At 45.4% G+C, this 11,531-nt stretch overlaps 1 protein-coding gene across 4 annotated transcripts in view; it reads left to right on the forward strand.

Annotated features, from left to right (window-relative positions):
• Window positions 1-10,302, forward strand: part of ARHGAP6 (Rho GTPase activating protein 6) — a 244,423-nt gene extending 234,121 nt beyond the window's left edge. For 2 of the 4 annotated variants that reach the window (XM_040634551.1, XM_040634556.1), the window contains 3 exons: window positions 2,253-2,521; window positions 5,445-5,525; window positions 8,301-10,302. In XM_040634551.1, coding sequence (XP_040490485.1) covers window positions 2,253-2,521; window positions 5,445-5,525; window positions 8,301-8,998 — 1,048 coding nt within the window. In that variant the 3' untranslated portion in view covers window positions 8,999-10,302. Of the gene's footprint in view, window positions 1-2,252; window positions 2,522-3,985; window positions 4,282-5,444; window positions 5,526-8,300 lie in introns of those variants that run through there. The other 2 variants (XM_040634561.1, XM_040634566.1) reach the window with 2 other exon arrangements.
• The last annotated feature ends 1,229 nt before the right edge of the window (window positions 10,303-11,531 follow it).

The raw sequence follows: 11,531 nt of genomic DNA on the forward strand, positions 1-11,531 counted from the left end.
TAGTGAGTGATTTGCGAGGCGAGGGAAAGGAAAGCAAGGGGAAGAGCGAGCGATAAGGTAAGATGAGGTTGGGGCGGGAGCGTTCCGTGGCGCCCACGGGCTTCCTGCGTCCAAGGCCCGAGCCTGGGAGCCTTTCGCAGCCTTTGCAGAGAGACGTGCGTTATTTATGACACGATGCACACTTCCATGGGGGGAGAATCACCGACTTGCTGGGCATATCCCAAGTAGATGTTCCTAGTACTGACACTGGATGCAGTTCTCCCGCAGGGTACCTTCCTTTGTGCACGGAACCGTTGGCTGAATCTGCAACTTGTTACATTTTGCTGAATGTATTCTCTGTGTTTTTTAAGACAGATGAACAAGACACGAGACAGAATAATTGGGGTCTCTGTGAGTGAAAATACCACCTTTCCGACGTTTTCCTCCTAAAGGGAGGGAGCAAAAAAGCATTCATAGCCCTGGTGGTTATTTTGTTGTGGCTGATGACTTGACTTGGCTCTCTTTAAAACATCCCGTAAAGGAAGGCTTTCTGGCCCCGCTGTTATTGATAGAACACCATGACTTATTCTTGCTAAGCAGGCAGAAGACATTGTCATTAATGACTTGGGGAAACCATCACCTTAAACAGGAAGACCCATGGAAATGGGCCCACTCATAGAATTTTAGCCCTGGTCCGAACCCTGATTCTAAGCTGAGCAACCTGTTCAACACATTCAGTTTTTCTTATTTTCATAGTAAAGCTTCCTCAACCGGAGTTAAAGTCATGACAGACAAGTGTCCCTTTGTTTTGCTTTGTTTCGCCCACTAGATTAGGGAGAATTCCCCCCCTTGAATTAGATATGGAGGTTAAATAGTCCCCCCCCCCTTTCCAGCAGAAATAAGTTCTTTTTAGTTTTCCTTCATTCACTGGAGGCCTAACGTTTCTGGAAAATCATCCTCATGGTGGTTCTCTGGCTCTTTCCCATCAGATTGTCTGTCATCGGTTTAAAGAGGAGGCAAGGGATACTTATTTATTCCATGTGGGTAAGAAATGGCCTCAGCAAAAAGTGCTCGAGCCCCTGGCTGCGTCAGTGACAGGCGAGGCATGTCACAGATGCTGAAATCCTTTTCTCCTAGACACTAAGCCCCGCTGGAAACCCGAGACAAGCCTGGTCCCCTGTGAGTACGCAGCCTCTGTGCTGTGTGCACACAGCCAGCTAGTTAGGAAAAGATCGCTCGTCATGTGTTTACCTTCTTTAAGATCCCGAAGGATTTATTTTGAAGAATTAAACCAGAAGAAAGCAAAGACTAGTAAAGAGAAGTGAAGCAGGGTTGGGGGGGAGAGACAGAGGTACGTTCTGAAACTTTTAATCACTCTGTAATCATTTCCCTTTAAGATGTCAGGGCCACTGTTTTGAGGAAGGTAGAAAATACAGATGTTCCCAGGTAAGACTTCCAACGCTCTTTTCACGTTCCTGACGTTCTCATTTTCCTGTTCCTCTCGCATTTTCACTGTTATTTCTGTTGCTGTGACAACCCATGCACATACAGAGCATAATGGATATGCTAATTAGCTTGTTTTATATCACTTTGTGGAATAGTGCCTTGTAGAATCATTTCAGGAATATCAAAATACAGTGAACGCCAGTGATGGTCACATATTTATCTTGTTGGCCTCAGTACGTGAGACTGTTACTCCCACCAGAAGCACCATCACCATCATCGTCATCATCGCCGTCGTCTCATCACAGGAAAGATGGGTTTACTCACATGAAGTATTTGGGTGGGGGAAGAGACGTTATCCATAAAGCCATAATGAAGTTCTTGTAAAGTTTCAATTATAGTTTTATGTGAATTATTTTAAATTCAGGATATTGAGGAACGTAAAAGATTTATCTACCAATTTTGCCTTACTTAACAGATAGGGAGCGTCAGACTTTAATTTTCCAAAGGAAACGGGATTAAGGCAACAGGCATTGCAGCGATGCCCGGTGGAAAACACAGGGATCATGTCTGTTTCATTCTCCCCCCTCCCTTCGCCTTGACAGTTCCCGTAACAACTGTGGGCTTTCACTGCCCTCTGCCGGCCATGTCGTGGAAACGCTTTCACATTATTGCTATAGGAGTCTTGGAACCTTGCTCCAAAGGTCCTTTTGTTTCAGCCCCTGTGCCCATGCATTCTCTGCCTGTCCTTTGTGTAATGGTCGTATTGTGTGAATCTGGTCACCAAGTGTTAACACACTCACGCACTTGCCATTGTCTCCTTGCACCAGAAGCCCTGACATGTTGAGATCGGAAGTTTCCTTTTCTGTGGGAGGAAGGCATTCGTCCACCGACTCCAACAAGGCCTCCAGCGGAGACCTCTCCCCTTATGACAACAACTCCCCAGTGCTGTCTGAGCGCTCCTTGCTGGCTATGCAAGAGGATGCGGCCCCGGGGGGCTCGGAGAAGCTTTACAAAGGGCCGGAGCGGTATGTGCTGGTGAGCCACTTGCCATCGTCGAAATCAAGGGAGAGTTCTCCTGGACCAAGGCTTGGCAAAGGTAACTGGAACCCGGCTGGTGCTGGCCCGATCAGTGACTCTGATTGCTGGTGGCACGGTGCGGGCACTTGAAACTTCTCTTCATCTCTTCCTTGTCTCATTTTTCTGTAATTCTGTGACATTTACTGAGTTCCTGCTCTAGGAAGAGGGAGGTGTGGCGGGCGAGCCCAGTCCTGGTCTCAGAGGCTCCCTGCTGACCTGGGCATCTGGGAAGCAGTCTCATGCCCAGAGAGCCACTGATATCCCCAGCTATTTCTTCCCCCGAGCATCTGAGGAACTTGCTATGTCCTGGCCAGTGAGTTTGGGTGCATATTTGCTAGTCTAACATGTCAAAAATTATAGCTGTAACTTTTGTAAAGAGAACAAGCTGAACTGTGTAAGGAGACACGTTCCAAAGAGGTCTCCATGGGAGATTAAGATTTTTTTTTTTTTTAGCAAAATAAGGGTTCCATGGTCAAATACATTTGGGGAATGCTGGGCTAACCAAGGTAATGCTGTCTCTGTTGTACAATTTCTCAAACTCTTTGAAGTGCTAATGGATGCCAATAATTCGCACAATGGAAGGGAGAGTGTGGTTTGCAGTTTTTCCCAAATTTATTTGACCACCGAATGTTTGGTTCTGCTCTGTCCCTCCACAGAGTAATTTCTCGGTGCCAGGACCCAGCAGGACGCTCTGAGGAATAAGTGGAAGATACAGTACACATTCTTGTTCTCTTATCCTGCACGTGTCATTTAATCCAAAGAGACACCCTGAAACGTCTCTGTTTTTTGAGGCTTTTTTTTTTTTTGGTGTTTTAAATCGTAGCATGTTTGTTTTTATTTTACAGATATTCATGTCAAACATAATTTTAAAAACTTGTAATGAAAACAGTAACCCATGTTCCCTTCAAGTGTAAAATTTATTTTTAGAATGTGACACTTTATTTTTTCTAGTCCTTGTCCAGATGCATCCCTAATTTGATATATTTGTTTTCAAAACATAGCTGCTTTTGAATTAAGCTTATTTTACTTAAGATCATATCATTAACATTTTCCATTTTGCTAACATTCTTAAGAGCCACTATATATTCCCATTAATCATAGATTTCTAACTATTCCCTTTCTGATGCATATAGATGATCTCTAATTTTTGCTCTTTTAAATTAGTGACAGATTTTCTGTATGCGATATTCTCTACAACAACAGCAACGAAAAAGGCAATCTGAAGAGATTTTTGCTATTATGAAAGGCATGGCATATTTGGGTTTCTAAATTCAAATTCGAAGAGAGATTATTAGACACCTTACCACTAAGAAAGCTTGATTGTTTCCTCCCAGGCTCAGTGCGTTTGCTTCGTAGTTTCTTAGGTAGGCCAAGATACACATTAGCTCTAATGAGCAGGTAGACCAAAGCACGTGTTCGTTCTTTCCGTTCGTTCGATACCTTGGCCAACTCTAACACTGCGGTCCTCGATTTTGTATCCCAGGAGACAGCTGACAGTGTCTGGAGGCGTTTGGGGCTGTCACAACCTAGGAGGGGGTGCTACTGCTCTGTAGGCGGTAAAGCCCAGGCCTGCTGCTCAGCACCCGGCAGCACACCAGACGGCCCCGCCCAGAGAAAGATCTGGCCGCAAGTATCACTGGTGCGGGGGCTGAGCCATCCTAGCTACCCGCAACTTTCTCCCTGGAAATAACCTCACCGTGAGGGAACTAGAAACAAGTCGTGTTAGGGACACCTGGACGGCTCAGTTGGTTAAGCGTCTGCCTTTGGCTCAGGTCACGATCCCGGGGTCCTGGGATCGAGTCCCCCATCGGGTTCCCTGCTCGGCGGGAGCCTGCTTCTCCCTCTCCCTCTGCCTGCCACTCCCCCTGCTTGTACTCTCGCTGTCTGTCAAATAAATAAAATCTTAAAAAGAAAAGAAAAGAAAGAAGCAAGTCGTGTTCGTATCCCATGAGAAGAGCGCTCGATTTGGAGTCTGTAACCGTGCTGCCACTTTCAATCTGCAGGACCTCATGTGAGAGATTGAGTTTTTTGGAGTCCCGTTTCTTCCTCGTATGAAAATTAAGAAAGACAGCCACATTAATTCATAGAGTTTAATCAGCTAATCCAGGCCAAGTACTCAACACAGAACTTGGCACATAGGAAGCGCTCGGCAGCCCTCGCCCCGTAATCACGTGCAGTTCCTACCTGCTCCTTCCGCTGCTGGCCTCACCTCTAAAGTGGACTCAGGGCATCTCCTCGGAATTAAAGGAGAGCGTGCATTTGAACGGCTGCCACAGAGAAGCGCTTGGTAGACTTTTGCTTCGAGAAATACTCATTACGATCCCATCACAGGCTCTCACTCTCTCTCAAATAAATAAATACAATTTTAAAAAAGATAAAACAACACATGCATTTATTATCTTACACTTCGGGGCTTCAGAAATCCAAAGTGGGTCCACAGGGCAGCGTTCCTTCAGGAGGCTCTAAGTTACAATCTGTTAGCCTTTTCCAGTTTCTAGAGGCCGCCTGTGTTCTTTGGCTCATGGCCCTTCCTCCATCTTTAAAGCCAGTGTAGTGTCTTCTCTGCCGCCTCCCCCTTATAAGGACCCTTGTGATTGCGTCGGGCCCACCCAGATAATCCAGGGTCATCTTCTCATCTCAAGACCCATCATTTCATCACACCTGTAAAGTCCCTTTGGCATATAACGTCTTTACAGTTTCTCAGAATCATGACACAGGCATTTTTGGGGGCCCTGATTCAGGGTACCACGACCATTATATAGAAAGCGTTTTTGTAAATCCCAAATGGAATAAGCCCCCTGAAAGGCAGCCATGCACCATATTACTGTCTTGTAGCCACCACAATCTTGAATGTGGCGCTATGTTACCAAAATATTTATTGATTTTTGCTCTTCACCTTTCATTGTGAGTGACATACCTTTCTCTATACACTTTTTTCCTAGATATGTCAGAGGAGCCTTTCAATATCTGGGGAACTTGGCATTCAACATTAAAAAGTGGTTCCAAAGACCCAGGAATGACAGGTGACATACTATCTTTTAAAGACCGTTCACTGCATTTACTTTTTAAATTAATTTTAATTTTTGCCTTACTATCGTATTACGTGCTTGCCAAGCATTATTTGGAAAATGCTGGAAATGGGAAAAACAGATAAAGCTATACTGAGCCTTTCCACCAAAATACATCAATCTTTGACTATATTTCATTTTACTTCCTTTGCAGGGGTTTTTAACATAGCTACAGTTGTTCTGTCTGTGCAACTTGATATAATCTGCCTAACTTCCATTTCCCAGTTATTTGCCATTTTTATTGTTAAGGGCCACGTGGTATTCCAGAGTACATATTCATAGTTTCACAACCCATTTTTGGGGTCATTGTCTTAATAAGTTATGCTGTCAGGAACCTCTTTCACGTACTTTATGTTTTGTATTTTCAATGATTAATAGATTCACAAAATTTTGGAAAGCAAGTTCCATATCCAGAATAGGGCAGTGGGTCCAAATTATGCACCCTTCCAAGCATCCAGAGCTACAGTCCCTTCCTGGCCCACCTCAACAGTCTTGCACGTCATTGGGTTTGCATTTTTGCTAATTTGAAAACAAAATTGGGGGTGCTGGGGTAGCTCAGTCGGTTAAACATCTGCCTTCGGCTCGGGTGGGATCGAGTCCCGCGTCGGGCTCCCTGCTCCTACTCTCTCTCTCCAATAAATAAATAAAATCTCTTTAAAAAAAGGGGCGCCTGGGTGCACAGCAGTTAAGCGTCTGCCTTCAGCTCAGGGCGTGATCCCGGCGTTATGGGATCGAGCCCCACATCAGGCTCCTCCGCTGGGAGCCTGCTTCTTCCTCTCCCACTCCCCCTGCTTGTGTTCCCTCTCTCGCTGGCTGTCTCTATCCTGTCAAATAAATAAATAAAATCTTTAAAAAAAAATGTAGGCATGCAACATGTCAATAGATGCAGAAAAAAGGGGGGGGCACCTGGGTGGCTCAGTCGTTAAGCGTCTGCCTTCAGCTCAGGGCGTGATCCCGGCGTTCTGGGATCGAGCCCCACATCGGGCTCCTCCACTGGGAGCCTGCTTCTTCCTTTCCCACTCCCCCTGCTTGTGTTCCCTCTCTCGCTGGCTATCTCTGTCAAATGAATAAATAAAATCTTTTTTAAAAATCTCTTTAAAAAAGAAAACAAAATTGTATTTGTTATTTTCATTTGCATTTCTTTCTCACCATTATTCTCCAGTTTTTCTATTAATTAGCTGAACTTCCCCAATTGACTTGTCATTTATGTCATTAGCTATTTATGTTTGCTGGTGTTTCTTATTTTTTTATTTTTTATTTTTTTAAGGATTTTATTTATTTATATTTAGAGAGAATGAGAGAGCAGAGGGAGAGGGAGACAGAGAATCCCAAGCAGACTCCACGCCTAGCTCAGAACCTGATGCGGGGTTTGATCTCACGACCCTGAGATCGTGACCTGCGCTGAAATCAAGAGTTGGCAGCTTAACTGACTGAGCCACCCAGGCACCCCCTCCCATATTACATTTTTAAAGCATGGTGCGTCTTTAATTTAACAGCCTCTAAGCCAGCCGAGTTTAGTACTGATCCATTATCTAACCACATCGCGTTCTGTCCTATGAAGTGCTTTACTACCTTTTCCCCCAAGGATGAACTGTTCTAAGATGTTCCACTCCATTTCCTTCTGCTATTTCAACTCTGATCAGTCCCTGTATAAATGCTCATATCTCTTGCCCCAAATGATCTTCTTCTCTTTCCCTGCCTCCTTTTTATTAAGGGAGAGGACTGAGCAAATGCCAGAGGAAATGGCCATCGGGGACATAGGTGCCAAGAACCTGTTTGTTTGTGAAATGCACTCGTGCTCTCCCTTCAGTTTCCTGGAGAGCGTTGCATCCGCTAGGGAAAGCTAACTGCTGTGACCAAGAGTCCCTAAATGTCAGTGCCTTAACCCGTCACAGGTTTCTCCCCCAGCGTGGATGGTGCAGGGAGAGGAGGGCCGGGGGAGCTCTGTTCCACACAGTCATTCAGGGGCTCAGGCTCCATCTAGCCGCTGGTTCCCTCATCCCAAGAGGCCTCCCAGTTGTTCTATCCCAGCCTCGTAGTGGGTGGAAGGAAGCAGGCCAGGAAGACTAGCAGGCGTTGGTTTTTTGTTGGACCAGGCCTAGAAATGGCTCACATCATGTCTCTCCACATCCTTGGCCAGACCTCATTTATGTGGCCCCCTAACTGCCAGGGAGGCTGGGAAATGTCATCCGGGTTGGAAAGGGGAAGATATGGTGAACACGAGCCAGTCTTGCCCGCAGTGGTGGTGGTGATGTCTACTGCTGCTGTTTTCGTTACCTTCCGGCCGGAGGTGGGGCATTTTAGGTTCAGTTGATGTATCCCAACACATTTTATTGACATGGTGGAAACAGCAAAGCGTTATCGTTGCTTCCTCCTCAGGACTGCAAACTGCACCAAACGAGAAGAGAACACTTCCTTTACCTTCCAGGTTCAGAAGCCATGTGAAAGGGGCCTTTCCTGGAACAAATGAGTGACAAGGACTATTGAGTCTAGTTTCACAGCTAGCCTGTCAGTCTAGACCCCTGTATCTGGAGCTGCTGTGTGAATTATGCCGATAACCAAAGCATTATTTGTCATTTCCTTTACTAGGACGTGTTTTGCTTTAGGCAACAGGAGTGTCCTGTGCTTTCTCAATTTTTGAAGGTGGCCGTGGGAAGGAAATAACAGGACACATCCCAGCAGGGATTCTACACACTAATTCCATTTCTCGCCCTTCTCTCTGGCCTCCAGGTTCCTATGGAGACATTTTTGAAAGCAGCTCCCTACGACCGGGGCCATGCTCCCTTTCTCAAGGGAACCTGTCCCCGAATTGGCCCCGGTGGCAGGGGAGCCCCACAGAACTGGAAAGTGGCTCACAGGTCATTCGGAGGACTCAGACCACGGCCACCATCATGGAGTGCAGGGCCTGCCCTCCTGTGTCCCGAGTCGGCAGCACGCCCCACATCCAGGGTGGCAGCAGAAGGTCTGAGCAGGCCACACCGAAGTCAGAGCAGTATTTGACTCTGAGCAGCGCCGAAGACCTCACCGAGAGTGAGCTTGATGTGCCCTGGCCGCAGAGCAGAGCCAAGCCTTTGCACCAGAGACCTCGAGAGAGTGAGAAGCATGACAAGAGGCCCCCTCCTCCTTATCCTGGTCCAGGGAAGCAAGCTGTAGTGGCATCCCACCAGCCAGGAGAGCCACTGTTGTGGAGGCCTCAGAGGCCAGAAGAAGGTTCCAGAACAGCTTTGGAAGAGGGAAGCCAAACAGCTGAGCGAGAGCAGCAAGCCGCTGAGCAAAAACTGAGCAGCGCCTACTCCACTCCCGCCAGCGACCAGAACAGTAAGACTTTGGCTGAACCCAACTGGCTCGATTGGCAGAGAGAGCGGTGGCAGATCTGGGAGCTCTTATCAACCGACAACCCCGATGCCCTCCCGGAAACGCTGGTATGAGCCCACCCGAGCTCGCGCCCCCACGGCCCAAACAGCCTTCTTTCACTCAGTAGGGGAAAAAGTCAGTGTTGGACAATTGGACACTTAATGATTTTTCTTCTTTAACACTTAAAAGAAAATAACACAAGAGAAGCCCAGTTCACTTAAAGATATAGAGCACTAGTACCCTTGCCATTTATAATAAACTTCTATTGCATAGCCAGCCTTAGGAGAAAACAAAAACAAAAACAGATGGTGATATCACAACCTAAAAACTACTCACATTGGCTTTGTATAAGATAAAACCCTTGCTTTGATATAGCTTAATTGTATTTATGTGACTTCAGTTTTGGCTGTTGTATATTCTGTAACAGATTATGTATAATAATCATATATGACATATTCACAGAAACAGAAGGAACAGTTTTTAAAAATCACTTCACTAATACTGAGTAATGAGATTCTATAGAATGTTCTAGAATATGCACAAGCAGGTTTCTGTGCTTTTGCCATAGCTTTTTAGCTGGGGACAGCCCATCCTTCAATGCCTAGGAAAAACGCTAAGAAAACAAAACAGAATATGCCAAGCCATATTTTTATATAGTAGTGAGATAGAAAAGAAAACATAGTCACTGAATGCTTTTTCATATTGAATATGTTTTAAGGAAGATATTAAATTTGATACATTATGGAATATATTTTTAGAATCTGTTTAGAAAGGATTCAGTTAATCAAACAAGAGAAAGGCCGTGCCTAAAGAAGAAAGACTAAGAAGTTGTCCTTCCCATTTTAGATCAAATTCAATTTTATATAGACCATATATAATATATATTTATAATGTATAATTTTTATGTATTTTTCAAAACCACAAACTGGAATCCAACTATAAAGCGTTTAAGCATCCCAACAGAGTATTCAAATTACAGAACAGTTTTTCCTTTTGCCCCATAATCAGTATTAACCAAATTATGAGCAAAGCTTTGTAGAGTAAGTCATGTTTGGACAAGAACTCCAGCTTTGTATTTACATCGTGCCAAAGGCTGAGGACATGTTTTCTTTGGTAATTTTGTGTGTATCGTAAAATGCGCCTACTGTACTTCCGTAGTTTCAAGTTTTTCAACCGCAAAACCATTTTTGACCAGCAGGTGGCGATTCGCTTCAGTATTTTATGTGATTTTTTTTTTCACTTCATAAGGGAATGTGTATTATAGAAAAAGAATTTTTTATGAAACGTGCTACTCTTAATTTTCATGTCAGCAGTGACATTTTCCGTGGTGTTTCTTAAAGTTCTATCTTGTGCCATGATGAATAAAAAGTTAAACAAAGGCTTTGTTCCCTGGCATTAAATCGAATGAATGAACTCGCCACTCCGTTCCAGACGTACGCTCCGCTCTCCACATGTCGAAGTGTCATAAATAAATACACAGCTAAAGAGCTAGTAAAAGCTATCGGATGGTTTGGGGACACTGACACACTTAGAAAGTCACACTAATTGTTGCAAGTGAAGGCTGATTGTCTCTCAGTTGAAACTCAGGTGTCAGTGAGGCAGTGTTTTGCCGCAGGCGGGCCGGGTGTCGCCCAACACGGTCCTGTGAGTTACATCTGTCCTAAAGGCCTTAGATGCTTCATTTACTTCAGGGCCAAAATAATGACGTCTAGACATGGTGTCTAACGTTTCTTATCGGGCAAATGACCAGCTGTCTTGTGGCTCTGCCGCCGGCTGGGACTCAGGAAGGATTTGCCCACCGGGCTCGGGTTCTTTCTGGCTGCCCACATGCAGCCGAGCAAACCCTCCTTGATTGTGGATCGCAAGTCGCCTTTCTGGGCCACCCCCCCTCCTCCTATTCCTAACCCCCGTGTGTTTTCCAGGCTTTGAGTCTGACCATGAGCTCGCCACTTCTTTCCCGCCGTTCTGGACTGAACCGCCACATGTATGGGACCCTCTTCCCACCTGGCTCCTGCCCTAACAGTTCTGTTTTTTAAAACTTGCAGACCAAATGGTTCTGAGGCTGATGTCTGTGACCCAAAGGTCTGTCCATCTGTTGACAGGCCGAAAAAAGCCAGTCCAAGAAACAGGGCTCAGGGTGTGTTTTAAATAAACTGTGTGTGTGTGTTATGACTGTTCACTCTCCCCTTCTCTTTATGTGGCTTAAGCCCAGTGGCCGTATCTTTAGCTTAAGGAGTGAAAGCTAGGTTTTTAGATGCCCTTATCCCATTGAAAGTAACCTGTTTTAAAACACACACGAGACCCAAGAACCTGAGTGGAAATTGAAGTAATTTATAAGACCTTGCAAATGATACAATACCTGACAAGAAAAAAATAAAATCCAAGCTCTTCCAAGTTGGACAAAACCATGTAACAGGCTGTTCAAGTCACTGGCTCCTGTGAGCAGAGACTCCGAGGAGCAAGAAGAAAGCTTGAGACCCGCCACGCCTCTGACTCTGAACACTTGGCCGTTGCGTGTGTGTCTCTGGCGACGGGGCCAGAAGGACGATGGCAGAAATGGCCAAAAGGGGAATTTGTCTTGGTCCATCTAAGTAGCTATTAACATAC

This window comes from Ursus maritimus (genome assembly GCF_017311325.1).
Source record: "Ursus maritimus isolate PB19 chromosome X unlocalized genomic scaffold, ASM1731132v1 scaffold_X1, whole genome shotgun sequence".
NCBI classification, from domain to species: domain Eukaryota; kingdom Metazoa; phylum Chordata; class Mammalia; order Carnivora; family Ursidae; genus Ursus; species Ursus maritimus.